General features: G+C 37.3%; 1 protein-coding gene across 1 annotated transcript in view; it reads right to left on the bottom strand.

Annotated features, from left to right (window-relative positions):
• Window positions 1-24,220, bottom strand: part of LOC113064524 (major histocompatibility complex class I-related gene protein-like) — a 30,677-nt gene that overhangs the window by 3,490 nt on the left and 2,967 nt on the right. Inside the window, exons 3-8 of the mRNA XM_026235386.1 lie at window positions 15,393-15,497; window positions 14,210-14,500; window positions 3,084-3,350; window positions 2,709-2,987; window positions 1,898-2,191; window positions 1,356-1,444 (exon numbers count right to left, since the gene is read on the bottom strand). Of these exons, the coding sequence (XP_026091171.1) occupies window positions 1,371-1,444; window positions 1,898-2,191; window positions 2,709-2,987; window positions 3,084-3,350; window positions 14,210-14,500; window positions 15,393-15,497 (1,310 nt within the window). The 3' untranslated portion in view covers window positions 1,356-1,370. The remainder of the gene's footprint in view (window positions 1-1,355; window positions 1,445-1,897; window positions 2,192-2,708; window positions 2,988-3,083; window positions 3,351-14,209; window positions 14,501-15,392; window positions 15,498-24,220) is intronic.

The following is a 24,220-nucleotide window of genomic DNA, read 5'->3' as shown; positions in this document are numbered from 1 at the left end:
TGACAGGAGCATCCTTGCCCACCATCATGACTACCCTGAAAACTGGGGGGACGCCGGGCGAACTGAATCATGTAGCCGAGATGGCCTGGGGAGCTCTAGACAGGCTACCGGAAGATGATCCAGCGGGTCAAGGGAACTAAAGGCATACCCACAGTCGGGCAGCGAGGTGGAACAGACAGCCCTGGCATGGGAGCCAAAGTGTCCCTTAGCGGGGGCAGAGTGCGAGCACTCATCTGATTCCAAGTGGCAAAGAGGGCATGAGAAAGCAATGCGTTCTCGAGCCAGCTCTGCATGGAAACTGGGAGAGGGGAACGAGAGCGTCGAGGAAACATTTTGTCAACTGTCGTCGGCGGCCTCTTGGGACCCTGAGGTAGAGGAAACATCTCTTTTAGTGAAGGTTTGGGTGGAACAAAAAGAAAACGAGAACAAATGATTCTCCCACGGCCCTCCTCCGGGGGAAGCAGTGGTCCATCTCCATCTCCTGACGAGATGACATCCCCAACTTCGGCCAGCCTGCGCTGCGGCCGGGGTGAAAGCTGCTGCTGTGGCCGAGCGGGAGTGGAGGAGACCGCAGGGGGGTGCCCTCAGTGATGAGCAAGCTAAGGTGGCCGCCTCGGCGGCAGTGTGGAGGCAGCAGCGGGCCTGCCAGGGCAGGATGTGTTTGTTGGCCTAAGACTGCTTGTGGGGGCAGCAGAGAACTGCTGAGCAAAATTCTCCACCGCATCGCCGAAGAGGACAGCCTGAGAGACCGGGGAGTTGCGGAGCTGAGTCCAATCAGACTCCCTCATGTCTGCCAGGTTAAGCCATAGGTGGTGCTCCTGGACCACCAAAAGTTTGGTCTTTTAGAGATAGAAAAAGCTCTTTCAGTGGTGCATAAGCGCTCAGGGGAACGTGGGAGCTGAATGCAGGAAGCCCAGACGAACCACTGAATCGCGCCATCACACCATCACCAGCTGATTCGCTTGTAAACACTCTGGTGAAAGCAGCAAGTGATGTGCTTGGCTCTGAAGTAAAAGCTTGAGTGCGAGTTGCTCATGCTGCTCCTTATATACCCCCACAGGCCAAGGTAGTCTGTGTATCATTGGCTCGTTTTGCTATCACTCGAAGGTGATTGCACTCTCAGGCGAGACCCCATTCGTCAGTCTCTTTCTGACATAACGTAGAACATGACTGACTGAAAGGGAAATATGTGCTATGCTCATTTTCTGGGTTCATCTGTTTGCTTGTATATAGTATGCATGATCAATAAGGTATATACTGACCTGAATCTTTTAACATCACTATGTGGTACATTAAAGGGATAGTTCACTCAAACAGAATCATAATAACGTTACACCTCACTATTAGCAACTTACATTCATTACTCTTGATCACTTCTGGACGGTCTTTCCATTGTGCTCCACCACACAAAAATACTGGTTCATCTTCAAGTTGTCTGGAGAAACTTGAATGATAAACAACAGGTAGTCAACCAAAATGACTGTTACCAGTTCGGCGATAAACACAAACCAGTCACGTTAAACTCATTCACAAAATCACCACCAGGTGCTCAAAGCTGGAATTCTGACATTTTCAATGAAGTTGAAATAAAGGAAAATGAATGGTAATATTAATAATGAAAATAATATAGCATTAAAACATTTATTCTTGATGAATTATTCATCATATAGATCCTATATAAATCCATATAAAACGTAAAAATATTAAAACTTCGGTAATACTTGCCAGTCTTTCAGATAATTATGCATTTTGAGAGGGTGTGCATTATGCCTTAAAATAAATAAAACAATAGAAAAAGCAGGCATCATCTTCTGACGAGATGTGGCTATTTACTTGGCACGACCCTCACAGTGCATTATGGGTACACCATAAACACAATACCACATTATTAACTTACTTTTGTTTCTCTTGATCTCGTCCTCAGTCAGATTCTTCTGGATGGTCATCCCCTCGTGCTCCACCACACAAACATACTGGTGCTTCTCCCACTTGTCTGGATAGATATTGAGGGTAGATGTCTTCTGGAAGGTCCCATCTTCATTTGGTAGAAACTCTCCAAGCTCCACATCCTCATCATGATCTTCTCCATTTCTTAACCAGGTGATATTCACTGCTGATGGGTAGAAACCTGTGGCATGACACACTACTGGAGAGAAGGGATTCTTCTGTATCAGAGACACTGAAGGAGAGACTTTTTCAAAAAAAAAAAAAAAAAAGAGATTTATATGAAAGTTTAATACTTCAAATGTATGCAAAAGATCAACTTAAACATAAATGCAGGTATATTTTGTTTTAACCCTCCGGTGCTCATTTTAGAATTACATTTGTAATTTCATCATCAAAAGTGACACTTTTTTTCCCTTATATATATATATATATATATATTATATTATGAGAGAATTTTATGGTGCTAACTAATATTTATGCAATAATTAATGCCATTTACCCATTGAAAATATATATTTTCTACAAGAAAATTCCATTATTTTTCAATTAATACAGTATTTCAGGTTAAAATAGAGACTAGGCATTTAAAATCCAGTTTTACCATGAAGCTACTATTTTTTTAAATGTATGATAAATTCTTTGGTCAAAAGTGAACGAAGAGAACCAAAGGGTCGAAGAAACAATCGCACCAATGACTAATATATTATAATCAAAAATCATCTACTATATAAAACAAAGTACATTTCTTGAAGAAAAGCTACCTCTTCTAGTCAAAGCCTCTTTCCCTAATGTCAAGAAATATTTGATCCAGTCAATGCGGTCTTTATCGCAGTATTGTTTCAGTAATTCAAGTTGTTCAGTGTCATTGTTCCACTTCATCACTGTGGATATTCCCTGTGGTAAAGCTGAGATGTATCTGAGCTCCTTCAGGTCCAGTGTGATAAAATCTTCTCCATCATAACCGTGCTGATCAAACCCATCTGACTCATTAGTCTCATCATCCCAACCACATCCATACATCCTCTGATACACATGAACACCTGAGGAAGAAAAGGAGGTGCTAAGATCTGCTCTTTCTTACTGTAAAAGATCATTCTTTCACAGTTAAAACTGTAGTATAGAGTATTGTAACTCACCATGTGACTGATTTAATTGCTGCATTAGAACAGTAATGTTGATTTTGTTGATCTGCTGCACTCGTTCTCTGATCTCAGTGTATACTTCCCAGATGTCTTCAGATGCAAACTCCTTCATCCAGTCCTGTTTGGGAATCAGCTTCTTTGTCACACTGTCATAATAATCAATCTGCTGTCCATCCAGTGTAGTTACAGCAGAAATCTCTGGGAATCCAGCAATCGTCTGTCCATTTATTTCAGTGTAAGCTATGGTGAAGGTGTGCCTCTCTGAGCAAGCAAAAAAACAAACACAGTTAAACACCAAATACAGTGCCATAAATCAAATTACTGATTGAGTCGTTCAGTTTTTTTTCTTCACATCACCACTTTTGCAGTTTCAGCATAAACTAGATAATGTTTGTCAAGACAAACTGAAGGTTTGCTTGAGAAAGCCTAGTCTGAAAAAGTTTGAAGCAATATTAAGTATATAATTAGTTGTTTTAAAAGCTCAAAGTTTGAAGGTTAAGTTTTTAAACAGATGTAACTGTTCTTGCTGGTTCTGAATACGTGCTATGGTGTTATTAGTTGGTTTCTAGGGTGTTGCTAGGGTACTCTGGATGGTTTCTAGGTTGTAGCTAAGCAGTTGCGAGGATATTCCAAGTGGTTGCTATGGTGTTAATGTTGATTGATAGGTGGCTGTCAGGGTGTTCTCTGTGGTTAGACGAGACCATTGATAAGTGGTCTTTAAGGGATTATGTGTGGTTGTTAGGGAGTTGCCATGTAGTTGCAAGGTCTTAGCATGTTTGCAAACCTGTTTCTTGCATGTTTTAACACTTTACTAGCATGTTTATAACATGTTCGCATGTTGTTAAAATCATTTAACACACCGCTAGCATGCTTTACCATTTTTCTAGCATGATTTGCACACCGTTAGCATATTTTATCGCTTCTAACATCATTTAGCACACAGCTATCATGTTTTAACATGATTTAACTTACTGATAGATGGATAGATCAATTCATATTCAAATTGCTGAATGTCTGTGCAGAAATAAGGTTTTATGAATGCACACACAAAACAAGAGATCCAGTTGCAGTGTTTAATGGGGACCACCATACCGAAAAGCAGTCCAAAACAAGAAACACAAATGGACAAATGGAAATGGACACACAAATCTGAACAGTAGCGATACATAGTGTGGATAGTCAATCATTTAAATCAGATTTCAATCAGATATGCACAAAAAAAATATTTGGACTGACACTCTAAACAAAGCTTTACTCAGTCAGAAATAGCATTTCTGTAGTTTTTTCACTAATTAGGCATCACTGAAATGCTTTAAACTCAAAACTCTTCCTGGGAAAATAGTTTTGATATGGCATAATCATGGAAATGTTACTTTAAACCTTTTTGAAAGCTCAATTTGTGATATCAAGATATTTTTGTCAATGGCTGGCTAAAATATCTTGATAGACACTACTACTGAAGCGATAGCATGACAAAAACCTTAAACAACAGGAAAAGCAACTGAATAACAGATGACCCACATGGAACAATAGTTTGCTATTTTATCTATTAATTAAAAATAATAATAATAATAATAATAGTCACAGGCCAGTGCCACCACACAAGCCTACAGTGAGTAAATATCAGCCTATGATATAGCCAATTCTACAGGTAAATAAGATCTTTGAAACATTGGTAAGTAAGCTAAAAGAATAAAGCCAAATTAGACTGTTATTATTGAGCTCAACTGCCCTGTCAAACTCAGAGGGTGAAAAAGTTCACGTGTCACAAAATAAAGCACACTCTTTTGACTTATATCTGAAGGCATGAGATGGAAAATATGACTAAACTCTTATTTTTATTTTACAGTATGAGTAATTTTAGTTCATGATAATTAATACTATGATATTTTTGTTATTTTATCTTTCACTCATGTCTTTTATCAAACACATGAGTAAAATAAACTGTTTTTAGGTACAGTAGGTCTATTTAAAAGTACACTGAAGTAAGAAAAGATACGGGAACTGAATAACGTTATTATTCTGGGACTAAAATTTCTGTTTGTATCTAAAATGTTAATCAAACAAGAAAAGAAAAGAAAAAACACTCACTGATATTGACTAATTTCAGTAGCTTTAATAGGGACCAATGTATAAATATTTAATTCACACACTGTACAAAAGATAACTGTGAAATTTACAGTAACTTGCTGGCAGTAATTGGGAAGTAAGTTTCTGTGATATATTCCACAGTATGATGCTGTAAGTTAAATCACAGTACAGTAACTTTGAGCAGTCCTCCACACTGTGCGGTTGTATGAAATTTAGCCAGTGTTCATGCATATAATATGAACATTAATTGAAAACTTGAAGATTAAAACCACTGCCTGGCAATTAACTAAACTGTCATTGATTATTATAAAATAAAAAATTATCAAGAAAAAGAAAAATCCAAAAATAAACACTGATTCAAAATATTAATAAAAAATAAAGTACCACAGAGTTCAACACACGGAAGTAGCTGAAGGCCTTGCTGACAGAAATCTTTCCTTTTCATACCATGCTCTTTTATGTGGCTTTATTCATGGCAAGAGCCAAATTTAATTATTCAAAGGTAAAACTTAAGGAGGTATTTAAATCTTTGTTGTTTTTGTTGTTGTAAAATCCCCAAAACTTAATTTGGATTTATTTGGTTAGCTGATAGAGAATTCATCCCTAATGATTAATCGTTAATCTCACCTGAGCAAACAAAACGCACGCAGAAGAAGAAAATGATGAGCTTCATTTTGGACAAAAATCCATGCATTTGAAACACAAATAAGTGTATCTGTCAAAGAGCACTGCAAGCCCTCTCTAGACTTCACCACATCCACAGGAAGAAGAGGTTAATGAGGGAAGCTACACGTCTATATAAAGTTTCAATACGGATGTTTGAGGAGGAAAGTTTTACTCATAAGTTGACAACACCAATTTGTTTTTTGTTTTTTTCCAGAGAGACATTCGATCATTTCTGTTAAATCTTTATTTTGATAGCCTACTTCAGACATTTTACTAACAGGTAGATCTAACACTAATATTCAGGTAAAGAAAGTAAGTAATCAAACGTAAAATATCACTGGATAGTCTTCACTGTATAAACACAGACAAGTGAGTGACTGGCTCTTTGTCTCTTATTGCTCTTTGATTAACATTTATGACACAGACAGCAGCAGGTTCATCAGGCTGCTGTCACTTTAAGACTTAATGCACAAATCTAATATACTAAGCCATTTCCTTTTCAACCGTTTACACAAATTTAAGACATAACCGACTGTGTTTGTGTGAATACTGACCATGATGGGCATTTTGACAATTTTGTGCGTATTAGAAACTTTACGTGAAACATTCAGTGAAAAAAACCTCTGTCCAGTAGTCAATACCTGTTTGAGAAGTGGTTTCATGTGTGCACGCTTTGGGTGTGTAGAGGCAGTAACCGTCTCTCAGAGAGCACGCGAGCACTGAACTGAGTTCTCTTTCGCATCTTCTTGCACATGAATGGTGTAAAATCTCTTAACATTGGCAAGACTTAAATAATATAGATACACATTATAGGTAATGTCCTGAGCATCTTTCACCCTGAAATGCTTGTGGAAATTACCTGCACTACGAGCCCAGAGCCTGTGGGAATAAGTAAAATAATGCATAATACATGCAATCCTGTGCTAAAATTCTGTTGCTCCAAAGCTCCATTGCATCTCATGAGCCAAAAAGCATATTAGGTGCCAAACTCTTGTCTTAATTTTCATTACCAAGAACAGAATTTCAGCGTCAGTCATACCAGCCCTATGAAGTGGAAAATAACCAACATCATCTGTACAAATGTTAATGGATGTAAGATAACCAAAAAGATTCCAGTTATATAATTATGAATGTGCTAGTTACAGATGGAAAGTGTTAGAAGTTATTTACAGATGTAGGAGGTGTGTTATGTGTTGTTCAGGTGTGATATGGCTGAGGGGAAAAACTGTTCTTGTGTCTGGCCTTTTTGGTGCACAATGCTGTGTAGCGTTGGCAATGGGACAACAGTTCAAAGAGGAAGTGTGCTAGGTGTGTGGAGTCCAGAGTGTTTTTACCAGCCCTTTCCTCACTCTGGAGGTCTAAAGATCTTGGAGGTTTGGAAGGAGGGAACCAATAATCTTCAGCAGTCCTGACTCTCCGATGTAGTCTCTGATGTCTGATTTGGTGGCTGATCTTGAATGACTCTACTGCAGCCACAGAGCTGTTCATGATAGTGAGTAGAGGGAGTGCAGGGGGTTCCTCCTGAAGTCCACTATCATCTCAACTGTTTTCTGCATGTAAAGCTCCAGGTTGTTAAGACTGCACCAGACAGCCAGCTCTTTAACTTCCTCTCTGTAAGCAGACTCTTCACAATCCTGGAGCACTGCAAACACTCTTCAGAAATTTCACCACATCCACAGGAAGAAGTGGTTAATGAGGGAAGCTGTTTCAATATGTATGTTTAACACTGGATAGTCTACACTGTATGAATAAATACAATCCTTACAGATAAAATTGCAAAAACAAGTTATTTAGTCAAGAGTATTGAGTAACTTGCTCTTTTGTTAACATTAATGACACATACAGCAGCAGGTTCATTTCGCTGGGGTAACTTTAAGATCTAATGCACAAATCTAATATACAGTTACAAAAGCCATATCCTTTTCAACTGTTTACACTCATTTAAGACATAACAACTGTGTTTGTGTGAATACTTTACAAGCAGGGGCGGGTCTACGTGGTGGCCAGGGGGGGCATCGGCCCCCCCAGAAATTCGATTGGCCACCCCAGGTGCCCCCCCTATAAGATGTCTTGTGATTGGTTCATTTTATGGCCAATCATTTTATAGACTCTACTGAAGTTCGCGATTCAAAGAAGTGCAGCCGCAGCGTCGGTCGTCAGAGAAACAACCGCTTGTCGCGGACTTGGACTTTTACTTTATCAAGTGTGGGAAGTCGAGACACCAGTGATGAGAAGTTCTGATCATTTTACCGACTCAAACTTTTGAGTCGCGTTCAGCAAAATGAACGAATCTTTTTCCGATTCATTTCGTTCATTTTACCAAAATGTAGTTACGTGTTACTTCCCCAACACATCTAGTACTTACGCAAACGTTGATCACACTACAAACAATACAAAAATAAAATGCTATAAAGATACAGAAAAGATTAATTAATTCTTTACCTGGGTCTTCAGTCTGTGACTAACTCACCTCTTGTCTGACAAGTCTTCGGGTTCAAATCATTCCTTAATCACATGACAGCCACATACGCTATTTCTGACATTTCTGTCACTGTGTTTTTGTAACTGTTTCTTGAGGATCTGTGGTGTGTTATTATTGTATAAATAAATAAAACCTTGTTATAAATAAAATATTGAATAATTTGTCTTTTTGACTGTCTATCAGTAAATAAATACTAGGCTATATAATAATTCAAGTATTTATAGCCTAGTTAAATTTTTTATCCAATTCTGAGTTTGCTGGTATAATAATTGCTTAAATTGGTCTTATATATGTATAAGATGCTTGCTAAAAAAGGACATAATGACATAAATTAAAAGCAAATAACATTTTGAATCCTAAACAAGTAACACTACAGTTCTATAGTCTAATCTGAAGGGTATACTCAAAAGACATAAATCATACAACAAGGTAATTTTTGGAGATTACAATCCACTGTAAAAAAAAGAAAAAAAAAACCTTCAAAGTGATGTCGCCGTCATAGAGACGACTCGTTCTTCCCTAGTCACATTAAAGATTCGAATCGTTCAAGAACGACACATCACAAAACACCGAACAAAGAGCTGGTAGGTAACCTTTATGTATGGTTTAATATGTTTGTAAGGTTTTCTCAGATCAATATTTTTACACCGTCAGGCTCTGCTCGCGTTGGTCGTGGTTGATTTCAATCGAATGTTCAGTCAAAGTTTAATAAAACACAATAAAAGTAAAATACGCTGCGGGCGCTTTCAAACAATAAACAGTCATGGAGATTTGCATATTTTGTATCAGTTTATTTTGTGACAGTGACCAAATAGCAAGATTGCACCGAATGACAATATGCACAGAATGTTCCATAATAATAATTGTATGGTGACACGTTACTTGTTAATGCATGAGAGTAAGTCAGTTAGATAGTCAGTTAAATTGTCAGGCCTAACTTAGTCATTTACACATGAAATGACATGGATGCATTCTGTGCATTTCATTCACAATTAGATTTTTTTTTTTTTTTTTTTTGAGATTGAGAATAACAGACACACATAAGTGTTTCTTTTGAAGGCAAGGAAGAGAGCAGTGCAAAGCCATGAAGTAAAGATATAGGGAGTTTCTTTCAAAAAAAAAAAATATATATATATATATATATATATATATTCTCAAATGTAACTTAATAGATATATACAGGGATGACAAAAAAACTAAATTAATAAAAAAAAAAGTGGTTTATTACTGCATTTGTTTACAAGTAACTTTATTCAAGTAAAAAAAATTAAATCAATAAAATCAATAGGATTTACGTAATATACTGTAGTATTTAGCTTTTTTTTTTTTTTTGGTCACTGGCGGCCACCCCATTCGGAGGTAGTGCCCCAGCATGGCCCCCCCACTGAAAATGCTCTAGACACGCCCCTGTTTACAAGGGCTTTACATGCATTATGCAGTGAAAAAGAACTCATTAGTTGCGAGCTGTCTGAGAAGTGGTTTCATCTGTACACATGGGTGTGTAGGTGCAGTAAACAGCACATACTGTGTCCCCACTGAAACTGATAAACGATAAAGTTACATTCTCTGTGACCTCTTTTATCAAAAGCAACTATGGTTGCATGTTCCTTCGTTAACAGCAGAGTTCAATGGAACTTACAATCATAATTATCTAACAATGCTTTAGGGAAATGCACCTCAGATTGGTGGCTGCAGCTTTAAAAACACTTTAGTCATTTTAGACATTTAGCTGATGTTGCACGTACAATATTTTATGTTTATATTTTCAGCTGTATAAGGTTTTCTTACAACGGTTTTCTTGAAACTGAAATTTAAATTTACAAAAGCAACCCATCAAACAGAAATCAATGAATTTACGGTTTAAAAAAACAAACAAACATGTACCTGTAAATTGACAGGCAGTACTGGATAGTAACCTATTACATGTAATCTGGAATTAAAATGTTCAATCAGATTACAATCACTTTTCTGGATTACATAATTACAATTTATTCAAACAATGACAGTAAATTATTAATAATTTATTGATTCTCCCTAATTCTCTTTTCTTTCTCACTCTTCTTAAATGTTGTCATGTGATGCAGGATGTGTTGCTTTTTGTCAGTTAAAACTAAAATATACTTACCTAAAGTTAATATTTCAATAATTTAACAGTCCATTTGCATGCTCTCTTATGTCAATTAATGGTCATACAGTTTTTTCTTTATAACCTTAATCAAATTTCAATTAATCCCAAATCTATAAACAAATGATGGCAAAAGTAATCCAAATGTATTTGTCATCTGATCATTAATATGATTTTAAAGTAATTTGGACTCTTACAGGGCATTTCCTTTTGAAAAATGTACAAATGGAAAGACAAGATCACACCCAGTAACACATCTGAGTTTCATATACAGACAGTATCTGGTACCTTCATATCCAGTGTGGTTGGACAGACCCAACGTCACACATACTTTATGTTAGAAAGTGTTTCCTCTTACAGTATTTCTTCATGTCATGTCTTGCCCAAGTCACCAAGTGAACAAATCAACAACTGATAGAGGTTTATGATGTCCTTGTGGATATTATTTTAGACTGAGATATGTTTTTGTTCTAAAGATTACCAACTAGACTGGAATCTGGGGCCTGTGCTGTACAGATGAACGGAGGAAACTCTTAAAAGACTTTGGTCTGCTTTTTGTTCGGACCAACTGCCAGCTCATACATTTCACGGCTGCAAAGTAATGTTGTACATATTCATTGAGATTTGTAATTCTGCTTTTGTAAAAGCTATTCGTGGAAAAACTGTAAAAGTACTTGTATATTTTGGATTGAAAAACAAATGTTGAAATGCTTTGTCAGACGTTGGTTTCTGAAAATGAATCTCATAAAGAACAAGAGAAGATCTTATTAATTACACTAAAGCAGCATGTGACAAAACTCTGCAAACAATCTCTCTCAAATGCTGCCTAAACATTTGGCTTTGTTTCATAAACAGCAAAGTCATTTAGCATTCAAACATTTGTAATCACATTTATTTGTGTGTGCATGTGTGTGTGTATACACACAGTTACTCAATATTTTGCCAGAATTTACATATTTTTTCCTATTTTCAAATTTATATTTTCTTATGTAGAAGTTTTATTGAAGAAGAAAGAAACTACATGTGCTAATAAAGTTTTAGTTTATTATTATTTTTTTACATTTAAGATAGCTGTCAAATTATTCTTATTCAGAGAACTGTATATGTACAAAAAATGTTTCTTTGATTTAAACTATATACAAATACCAGTGTTAAACGACAGGATAACAAACAGTAGTACATTCAAAGCTCCCATTACACTTGATATTAACATAAGTTTAATAACCAGACAGTATCTGGGTGCTCTTTAGCTGACTGGCATTTGCATCTCATACCCATGTGTCTCCAGTCTGCTTTTATAGATGAAACACCACACAGATGATATAAAGTGTTCTTTTTCTGTGTTTCTTTGGTCATGTGGTCTTCTTGTTTGGGAAAACAGGTCCATGACGTCCATACTCATGCATCTTTTATTGATTTAACATGTTTTGGTCACACATGCATGCTGGAAATCATCTGATCTCCACATCCTGAAGACTGATAATCTCACCAAAATCTGGGAGACTTGATTGGAGGAAACCCTTTAAAGACTCATCATTATCATTACTGTCTGAAATTCTTATTAACCCACTTCGTTTTATCTGCAAAGAAATGTAATAAAAATTAGTTAAATTACTATATGTTTAATTACACCAATTACGCACTGAAATTATACAAACAGCAAATCCTGCAAATCTCTAATGTTGCTTGAACACAAACGTTTAAATATATTGAAATACATATTTTTATAGATACAGAAAATAGTTTTAATCCAAATTAAATAATATTACGTCCATTTATTCCAAATGAAATGGTTAGATGAGACCGTTTTCATTTAGACTAAACTATTGTGGTCCATGTAAAGGAAATTACTGAAAACTGGATTAATTTCTCAACATTTGAAGATATTTTGGAGTCAGTTTACACTAGCATTTAAAAGTTTATCACATGTGAGTTTAACTGAATTTAAATCCACTTTACTGGAAATACAATCAAACACAAATGTTTGAAAACCCAAATGTTTGAAAGCTTGAGTAATTGCTGAGGACATTAATCCTACAGCTAACGAAACTGGAAATAAGAGCAAAAAAAGAGAGATGTAAACATATACTTACTTTCCAAACAATCAATGCAGTAACAATAACCAGGACTACAAGGACTACGAGGATGACAGTGAACACGTCTGTCAAACCCACAAGTATTGTGAAGTATTTTTTTGTAGGTCCTTAAACACATATAAAAAAACACGTAATAAATAAATAAATGAAAATACAAAATACACAGAAACAGCAAAATAAGGTTGAAACATTCTAGTGATACAATAAAAACAAATACTAATAATAACAAGCTATTAATTAGTTAGGTCCAGGGTTATTATCATTAACAAAATGAAATTGTTAGTTGGAAATAAAGCTAAAATCAAATTAAAAACAAATATATGATTTAAAAATTTTTAGATTACTAAATAAAATTTAGCTATGTTTCCTTTGTCTACTGCGATGAATAACAACAAACAAACAAAGCTATAATATGAATTTTGGAAATATGGACAATGGCATATGGACTCATTTCATAATGTGTCAAACTCTTTTCCTAGTCACTTTCATTGTATGAAAGAAGATCATACGTGACATTGTGCTGTATGTTGTCTTTTATGTTCTGCAGATGAGAGTCGTGTAGGTTTGAACGACGAGAAATAATTATGACAGAGTGATCATTTTCACACTGTAAAAAATTATTGTGATTTTGACAGTAAAACACTGTAAAAATGCTGGATAACAATATGTTTCCATACTATATACAGTGAATAAATGTAATAAAATTTATTTTAATACATTTCATAGATTTAATACATTTATAATACTGTTAAAAATAAATTTTTTGGAAGTGAAAAAGAAAAAGTAATTGTATAATTTAAAGTGAAAAACCATACTCATTAAACTTCATATATGATGGGTTTTTTTTTTTGTTGAAATAGCGTTTTTAGTTTTTTTCTTTTTATAAGATATGTACATTAGGGTTTAATCTTGCATGTAATGTTGTTAAATTAATGTTTATTGCATTATTTTTCATGTGTGTCACCGTGATGGTGATTAGTGTTTTGTGAATGACACTGTGTGCACCTTCTATATATAAGTATCGTCCTCCTCAGTTTTTGGAAAAGCGGTTTGTGATGAGCTTTGGTTCATAATGTGACTTTCTCATCACACCAGTTTTTGGTTAATCAGTGCATTGCAATGGTTTAAAACAGATATTAACACTTCAATATGTTTGTTTATTAACATTACATCAGTTAATGAAATACGGTATTTTATTGTGAATTTAAGTTAAGTTTGTAAAACCTAAAATATTGGTACCATATTTTTTTTACCATAAAGTTCTGGCTGCCAGTTTATTACCATAAAAGTCACAGAATTGTTTTTCTTTTCCTTTTCTTTTTACAGTGCGGGTGAACTATAGCCTTCTTCATATCTGATTTCGGTTTACAAAATCTATTTGATAAGTTTGCCCAGTGTGATCTTAAAGAGTAGGTTCAGCCAAAACTGATAATTATGTCATCATTAACTCACCCTCGTGCTGTTCAAACCTGTAAGACTTTCATTGCACTATAAAACACGGTATAAAACATACTGTATTGTAATTAAACACTGAGAGATTTCTGTCCCACCATTAAGATCAAATGACGTATTAGCCAAATGTGTTGAGGGTAGGATAAAATTCATAGTGAGTACTAAAAAACAACAACCATAACACTATACCGCACTATTAGCTACTTACCGTAGTTACTCTTGATCTCGTCCTCAGTCAGATTCCTCCGTATAGTCCCTGTCTCGTGCTCCACCACACAAACATACTGGTGTTTCTCCCATTCATCTGGAGTAACACGGAGGGAAACAGTCTTCTGGAAGGTCTCATCTTCATTTGGTAGTAGCTCTCCAAGCTCCACATCCTCATCGTGATCTTCTCCATTTCTTAACCAGGTGATATTCACTGCTGATGGGTAGAAATCTGTGGCATGACACACTACTGGAGAGAAGGGGTCCTTATGTAACAGAGACACTTCAGGAGCTACAAAAGATTGAGATCAATGTGAGGAAAATACCTAATTCTCAGATACGTTTATTAACATTTATCCATATGATCAACTATGGTCTACTATCGATCTACTATCAGACCAAATTAAACACATCTCGTGATTTTCTGTCTGTTCAACACATGGAAGTAGCTGAAGGAGTTGCTGACAGAGAAAGTCATAGTTTAAATGAATCAAATCTCACCTGAATTAACCAAAGGTATGCAGATGAAGAAAAGGAAGATTTTTAGATGAAAATCCATTGATTTGACACACAATTCTTTATGCAGTCATCGAAGAGCGCTGCTAAAACTCTGTAGGATTTGCAACACCTGAATCGTCAGGAAAAACTGGCTAGCATTTCTCTGTCAGCAAAGCTTTCAGCTACTTCCGTGTGTTGAACAGACAGAAGATCACGAAATGTTTTTAATCTGATAATGCAGTTAGCTGATCTGAGTTGAAAAGCAGGTTATTGTTTTGGTGAAGCTTCACTGAAATTGTCTCATGCAGGCAGAGCTATCTAAAAGGCTAAATGAGACAAGCTTGAGAACTGCTCAATGTAAATGACTGAATCTACTGTATGCACATTTTAGTGTAAATTAAAGAACAGACTTGCTTTCAAGGGGTGTCTATGTGCCACAGCTCCGTGAAAGATGATTTAAACTATAGTCAACATGAAACACAAAAAATTTACATTTTCTACAGTCAGCTGAACGGATCTAGGAATGGTAAGAAATGGTGTAAATTTTAAGTGTTATATAAATATATTACTGTCATCCTTAACCTGAAAGAGAAAAGACCAAATATATGCAATCAACTTATTTACTAACATTTGCATTCCTGTATTAGCATACAGTTTCAACATTTAAGTGTAAAACACGCTTGTACCTCTATAATTCCCTCTAAACCCCTCAGTCTCACACTCACGCCAGGTGAAGTCCAAGTAGAGCGTGGCTTTAGCGTTGACTGATGAGTTGTTTTGCTCACACTGGCCTCAGGCGTCAGGAGTCGCTGCACTCAACAGACCTGCTAGCGAGCTAGCATGAGGCTAACCAGACAAATCCAGACATGATTAATGACACGACAGAAGCAGAAGTGCATAAAGAGTTGCGCTAGAGAAAACTGAGATTGTTAGCAAACTAGCTTTAGCATGTAGCTCAGTTTGAAAGAAATCTATTTTAGATACAGATATTACATCACTTTAGACAACTTTCCCTTTATTTAAGATCTTTGGCTATTTTCACGTCCTGAACACAAGTCTGTGTTATTCTGCTCATACACTGTGACTGAATCATGGATGTAATTCTGAAGGAAATGCTTGTTTTCATAATCTTTCATCAAATGTAATCACTTTCACTGACACTTTATTGAGTCTCTTCTCACCAGCTCAGCCGGGAAACTTACATGTTGGCCAAAGTAATATGTATTTATTGCTTTTTCATTAACTAGTAAAAAGCCTTTTTTTAGCTTTTGTTGTTGCGATGCAGCAAAATGAGCCAAGAAAGACATGCAATTTTATACAAAAGAATTAAAGGAAAAGCCATTTTTCTTGCACATGCCTGTTGCCTCATAAACCAGATAAATAAGTTTTTTTTTTTTAAATCACTGATCATACAAAAATCTATAAATAAGCCAATTGGGTAGGGAAAATAATCATCAATAGTACTGTTGGTTAAACCATCTGAATTTTAATTTTAATTTAAATTTTTTACAAAACTTTAAAATGTCACATATGAATGGATTCCGTGCTTTAATTACTATTATTTAATTTTTATGTAAATGTATATGAAAATTAATCATATATATATATATATATATATATATATATGATTAATTTTCATATACATTTACATAAAAATTAAATAATAGTAATTAAAATAATTATAATGCATGGACTTAAAATGAATGAATGCTTTTCCATGTTCCAAGCTTTCCTGATACACTGGTGACTTAATGTCACTTCATGTGCGAGAAAATTATTATTAGATTGTTGGATTTCAAATCAGTAAGGGTTTAAGCATCAAAAGTAAAGTAACAAGCTAATTTTTGGATGGTAACTGTAACATTATTACTGAAATCTTGAAAGAATTGCTGTAAATGACAAACGTCACGTGCTGTCCCCGAACTTCTAATGTTTGATTCAGTCGAGGGTTTTCAGTGACTATACTGAATCTGTACACACCACATGCTGGCTTGATATTACTAAAGATGTTTGAGAAAATACGACAAATGTGAAGCCATTTTCTGTCCTTAAAGGTATGAAGAAAATAACAAACTCCTTTACAGACGAAAAACATGAACTCTTTTGTGTGTTTTTTTTCACAGGTAACTTACCAACGGCCCTAGCAACCATCATGGGGACCCTAGCAACCACCCTGGGTACCCTAGCAACCACATAGCAAAACCCTAGCAACCACCCTGATTACCATAGCAACCATATAGCAATACCCTAGCAACCACCCTGATTACCCTAGCAACCATATAGCAACACCCTAGCAACCACACTGGGTACCCTAGCAACAGCCTAGAAACACATTAGCAACCGAGGGACAGAGTTTTGCAACTGCAAGCACTACTCACATTTTCTTCAGGAAATGTACATTTTAGTTTTTAATAACATTTTTAAAATGTTCCACTTACAATGCAAGGATAACATTTTTATGCGAATGTTTTTAGAACAATTATCGATGGCAGCCAGAACGTATTTGATAACTTTGAGAGAGACTTTAGAAAATGTTACGAGAATGTTCCCTGTTAGCTGTGTTATTCAACCATTAGACATGTCTGATCACACATGCATGCTGGGAATCATCAGATCTTCAACATCCTGAAGATTCCTGACTGGAATGAAATCTGGAGCGAGTGCTGATGACTGGAGGAAACTCTTCAAATACGTTTGTTGATGTAAATCACGCTTTCAGAGGATGAAACTAGCTGATACCCACTTCTCATCTGCAAACAAATGTCATAAATATCAATTAAATGAGGATATTTTTAATTACACGCTTTGTATGACCACTGAAACAGCATGTGGCCTATTCTAAAGCTTAGATTTTTGCAATTACATGCTTAACTGGAATTATAAAAAGATGCAAATCCTGCAAAATTATTTTGCTAAAATGTTGCTTTAAGACAAACATTTGGCTTGGATTGTTTTTATAAATATAGCTTGTAAATATATTTTTGACATTTGAAGATGTTTTGGAGTCAGTTTAAACTAACATTCAAAAGTTTATCACATTTGAATTTAGATGGTGAAGATGAGGCTGTGCATATTGTACAGTAATTCAAAAATAATATTAATTTTCTACATTAGTGAAGCATTGGCTCTATATAATCCCACCTTACTGGAATTTCTAACAAACACATTAAAATGTAAGTCCAAAATAAATTTTTTAGTAATTGCTCATCCTACAACTAATGAAACCACTTGAATGAGAAATAAGAGCAGAAAAAAAAGACATGACAGTCAGTGCATATATCACATCAACAAGTACTGTGAAGTATCTTTTGGTAGGTCCTTAAATATAAAATACAATTAAAACAAACTTAATAAATAAATAAAAATACACAGAAACTGCAAAATAAGGTTAATACAACTTACCGATAATCAATACTGATAATAACAAGTTATTAATTATTTAGGTCCAGGGTCATTAACAAGATAAAATTGTTAATTGGAAATAAAAATTAAATCAAATTAAATATAGATATTTGATTAAAAAAATATAAACTAAATGAAAATTACCAGTGTTTTCTGCAATGAATAGCAACAAACAAACAAAACAAAACTATCACATAATTTTGGAAGACTTGAAATATGGCCCACAATTCATATTGACTAATTTCATAATGTTTCTATCACTTTTCCTAATTGTATGAAAGAAGATTACACTACACATTGTGCTGTATGATGTCTTTTATGCTACGCAGAAGAGAGTTGTGAAGGTTTGAATGACGAGAGGGCCAGTAAATGATGATGAGTGATCCTTTTCAGGTGAACCATACCCTTCTTCATATCTTATTTTGATTTCAAAAATCTATTTGATAAGTTTGCCCAGTGTGATCTTAGATTAGATTCAACTTTATTGTCACTGCACTTGTAAGTACAAGGCAACGAAATGCAGTTAGCATCTAACCAGAAGTGCAATAAGCAGTAAGTACAGAATATACAAGGTCTATAATATGTACAATAAATATACAGATAAGTATTATGGACATAATTTACAGATTTTAAATACTATTAGCAAGATATACAGATAGGTGTACTATGAACATACTATACAGATGGATTATGTAAAGGTGTATGTACACTATAGGCAGAACTATGAACATAATTACACTTTTGCAATGCACAGTAAAGTGCATAGAAAATATTTCAGTGTGCAAATGGATTATTCAGTGTTCCTGGATGAACAGGTAGTAGTGCAAGTAATAACAAGTTACTGTTTTTTGCTTGTTGTGAAAAAATAAATAAATCAGTCAGAGTGTTGAAGAGGGGGAGGAGTCTATGTGTGGTGTGGGGGGGTGTTGAGGGGTGTCAGAGGGCAGAGTTCAGCAAGGAGACAGCTGTAGGGAAAAAGCTGTTCCTGAATCTTGTGGTCCTTGTCCGGAGGCTCCTGAAGTGCCTCCCGGAGGGCAGGAGGTTAAACAGTCCGTGGTCAGGGTGAGAGGAGTCCTTGAGAATGCTGCGAGCTCGACGTAGACAGCGTTTCCTCTGGATGTCCTCAAGAGCAGGAAGTGGTGTCCCTTTAATGCGTTTGCCAGTTTTCACCACCCTCTGCAGTGCCTTGCGGTCAGCCACTGAACAGTTCCCATACCAGACTGTGATGCAACTGGTCAGGATGCTCTCAATCGCACACCGGTAAAAGTTCACTAGGATGGCTGAAGACAGCTGGTTCTTCTTCAGTGTCCTGAGGAAGAAGAGGTGCTGGTGAGACTTCATGACCAGGCTGGAGGTGTTTGTTCCTCTGAGATGGTCGTTCCCAGGAACTTGAAGCTGGAGACACGTTCAACAGCCATCCCGTTAATGTGGATGGGGTCATGCGTGCTTCCTTTCTTCTTCCTGAAGTCCACAATGAGCTCCTTAGTCTTATTGGTGTTAAGGAGCAGGTTATTGTCAGCGCACCATGTGGCCAAGTGCTGTACCTCTTCCCTGTAGGCAGTCTCATCGTTGTTACTGATGAGGCCAATCACCGTGGGGTCAGGTTGAAAATGTCTCAGACCCCTGCAAGCTGCTCTCCACATGCTCTAAGCACAGGTCCAGGAATGCCATCCGGGCCAGTAGCCTTGCGTGCGTTGATCCGGCTCAATGCAGTGTGGACTAGAGCTGTAGTCAAGTCCAGCTTTGTCGAGTCCAAGTCAAGTCCAAGTCCAGGACTAGTCGAGACCGAGTCGAGACAGAGTCCAAAGAGGTTCGAGTCCAAGTCAAGTCCAAGTCCGAAAGTTTCGAGTCCAAGTCAAGACCGAGTCCAAATGAGAGAAAAAAGGGTCCTCTTCAAGACCACATACTTAACTACTTATAATGTATGTGATGCGAGAGACAGCATATCTCCTATTCTAAGAAAATAATTTTACATTATTATTTGTAATGATCAAAAAGCGTGTGCAAAGTAACAACTCTGTAGGACAGGGGTCCCCGAACTAGATCCTGGAGGGCCAATGTCCTGAAAAGTTTAGCTCCAACGGGCCTTAACACACCTGGAAGATTAGTGTGTCTAGTAAGAGCTTGATTAGATGGTTCAAGTGTGTTTAATTAGGGTTGAAGCTAACAGGGGCGTTACACAAGATCCCGGGCCTGGTGCATAGGTAGTCCTGATGGGCCCCCATGCCCCCCACCCATGAAAATATCCAGGTAAAATAAAATATATTTCAGATCCATACTTTTCAAGGGCCCTCTCTTCCTTTGGGGCCCTGGTAATGAGTACTGGTTTTACCCCAGTCCGATCCTGGGAGCTAAACTATAAAGGACACTGGCCCTCTAGAGTTTGGAGCTGTAAGGTCAAATTATTTTTATGTACTTTATTTTCATTTTATTTACTTAATAATGCTGCTTTTGCTGACATTATGTCTGTGGTCAAAAATTTATATGACTGATGCCTTTGCACAGTGCACAGACACACGCAAAGCTCGGGATATGACAAATGAGTGCGGTTAAGGCTAGAAGGGATACGTTTGGCTCTACTGGGCATGCGCACATAAATACAGCGACATTTTTGTCATACTGTACTAGGGATTGCATAGACTACTCGGCGCTGTCGGAAACAATCGACTACTCCAGCATGCATTAACTATAATGCATACAAAGTGTTTGCAAGTACGACTTGAATTTTAGAATTACAATATTGCGTGGAGCTGTTACTATATGACCTTATCTATGTTGCATGTAAAAATAAAATATGTAATGTAATAATTAGGGTTGTGCCTGAAGCCGAATACCTTATTCGGAATGGCACGGATAATGGCTTAAAAAACGAATAACGGACAAAGAATAATTCTGCCTGAATACTCTGCTGAAGCTGACACAGTCTGGTGTTTGCTAGATAACAGATGAGCCAGGGGATCAGCGCCAGAAGTCAATGAATGTAAACTTTATGACTGGAAAGAGCACAAATCAAACACAGCATTGTTGTTGCCTCTCTGTGCATCTCTCAGAAATCAGAGCATTGCAAGAGTAATTTTAACTATAATAATACATCATACACGTTATATAATTTGTATATATTTAAAAGGCAAATATTTAAAGCTTAGGCTACGATATGATACGAATGAATGAAATAAGCACAGCGCGCTCACCAATCAAACAGCGTTGCGCGTCTCAGTCTCTCAAAAACCAAACCAGTTCTCTCTAAATAGTAGGCTAATAATCAGCTTAGATACGGATACATTGTCTACTTGTCCTACATGTTTGCATCTTTACCTTTTGCTGGTTTGCCCGGCACACACACATCCGTTTAGTGAAGTTCATTAACATTAGACTCGCTTAAAGTGTTCAGCATAATGAAAATATGCACATTGAATGGATTGAGTCGTGTTCAGATGATCACTAAACATTTGTCATGACATCTCTCTGCTTGCATGATAAATATTATTTTAGAAATTAATAATTATTTTAGTTTAACACGACATACTTGTTCAGTGATAACTACGAAAAGTCATATATAAAAAGTTATAACGGTCTTATCAAGTAACTGTATGACGTTGCATTCGAATGCAAAAATTTGTGATTGTTACAGATACAAATACTTGTACATATGTAATTGTTGCATAAGGCTATACATTAATACTATACTTTGTTTTCATTTACAATAGCATGAACCACGAGTAGCCGAGTAACTCAAGCATTTTTTTATTTAAAAAAATCTACTAGTAGAAATCAGTAGTCTTGCAACCCCTATTCTGTACAACAATAATTAGTATTTAATTATTGTAAAGCGTACATTTAAGGCTATCTAGGTGTAGACATAAATAAAACACAATCTAACAGGTAGAAAATTAAATTAGAAACATCTAAACTTTTCATGTCGCAGTAAGTGCACCGCTGGTTATGCACATCCTTTCCCGGAACAATACTGAAAGCTAAGCCAAGGATAGCCATTTTTTAAGTGAATCTATTATGCGTCTTCATGGAGAGCGGGTCATGGTTGCCCAGCAACAGCAGACGCCACTGGAGCGCGAGCGCAGATTACAGAGTGCTTTGGAAATAAGGAGAGCGGGGCGCCTAGCGTTTTCCACACGTTTTCAGTTGCGAAATAATGCAAATGTGGTTTTGTTTTGAAGGAGAATTTTTTTATTTTATTTTTTTGCTGGACTCGATCGAGACCAATTAGAAGACTTGGCGAGTCCAATGGCCAAGTCCGAGACAAGTCCGAGTGCAAATGCAACGAGTATGAGACAAGTCCGAGACGACAGAAAAATGTCTCGAGTCCGTACTCGAGTCCAAGACCGGACTCGAGTACTACAGCCCTAGTGTGGACATCTGTGGAGGTGAGTTTGAGAGGTTGGTGGTCTGCTGAATGTGTAATTTTGGTGGCCGTCTCCTTGCTGTCACTGTTGAACCGAGCATAAAAGTTATTTAGCTCGTTAAGGAAGGAGACGTCCGTGACCCTTGGAGTGGAGTTGCTTGACTTGTAGTCACTGATGATCTGGATGCCCTGCCACATGCGTCGGGGGTCAGAGTTGGAAAAGTGTTCCTCTACCTTCAGCTTGTAGCAGTACTTGGCGTTTTTGATGCCCCTTTTCAGGTTAGCCCTGGATTTACTGTAGGCCTGAGCATCATCTGACCTTAAGGCAGTGTTGCGGGCTTTCAGCAGAAGTCGCACCTCTTTGTTCATCCATGGCTTCTGATTAGGGTATGTTGTTATCTGTTTTTCTGTTGTAACACTGTCAATGGTGGAGTTGATGTGTTCCAGTACAGAGGAGGTGTAGATATCAATGTCCGTGTGAGAGCCACCGGCAGCCTGAGAAGCAAACATACTCCAGTCAGTGTGTTGAAACCTGTGTTGAAGTAAAGAGTATGCTCCAGTTGGCCACACTTTGATGGTCCTCACTGATGGTTTCACACGGTTGAAGGGAAGTCGTGACCTAATGGTTAGAGAGTCGGACTCCCAATCGAAAGGTTGTGAGTTTGAGTCTCAGGCCGGCAGGAATTGTAGGTGGGGGGAGTGCATGTACAGTTCTCTCTCCACCTTCAATACCACGACTTAGGTGCCCTTGAGCAAGGCACCGAACCCCAACTGCTCCCCGGGCGCCGCAGCATAAATGGTTGCCCACTGCTCCAGGTGTGTGTTCACAGTGTGTGTGTGTTCACTGCTCTGTGTGTGTGCACTTTGGATGGGTTAAATGCAGAGCACGAATTCTGAGTATGGGTCACCATACTTGGCTGAATGTCACTTCACTCTCCTCTGGTGTGGCAGGAAACATCCTGGTTTTTAATTTGCAGTGATTAAAATCAACCGCGACAATAAAAGCAGCCTCCGGGTGAGCAGTCTGTTGTTTACTAATGGCTGCATGAAGTTTGTTCAAAGCAAGCTTTGCATTAGCATCCGGTGGAATATAGACTGCGGTTATTATGGTGGAAGTGAACTCCCTTGGCAGATAAAAAGGTCTACATTTAACCATGAGGAACTCTAGGTTAGCTGAGCAGTGTCTCCAAACAATGACAGTGTTTGTACACCAAGCTTTGTTGACATAAATGCACAATCCACCACTTCTTGTCTTGCCGGAGGTCATCTGCCGTTCTGTCTGCCCAGAACGTGTAGCGTCCAGCTAGCTCAATAGCATTATTGGGTACGTCACTGTCTAGCCATGTTTCTGTGAAAACCATGACATTGCAGTCCCAAAGTCTCTTACTGTAGGTGATGCAAAGTCGTAACTCATCCATTGTGTTCACCAGTGACCGCACATTAGCGAGGAAAATGCTGGGTAAAGAGAGCAGGAGCATTGTTAGCTTTAGCTTGACTCTTAGGCCTCCGCGCTTCCCCTGCCTTTGTTTACGATCTTGACGCCGCCTGCGAGCACTTCCGCCCGGCCGGGTAGAGTGCGTAGCCTTGGGTGTTCTAGCGATCTCAGGGATGAGTCGAAGATTGGTGATAAAACTGTTGGAAAAGTCCTCACCGATATCCAAAAGCTCCTGTCGGGTGTATGATGTTAAAGCAAAGCGAACGGACCCGAGATGAGCAGGAATAATACTGCAAAATTGCAAAAACACGTTGTCT

Source organism: Carassius auratus, chromosome 47 (assembly GCF_003368295.1).
Source record: "Carassius auratus strain Wakin chromosome 47, ASM336829v1, whole genome shotgun sequence".
Taxonomy (NCBI): domain Eukaryota; kingdom Metazoa; phylum Chordata; class Actinopteri; order Cypriniformes; family Cyprinidae; genus Carassius; species Carassius auratus.
Note: the sequence above shows the minus strand (reverse complement) of the source record. Positions and strands in the feature narration are given on the sequence as shown.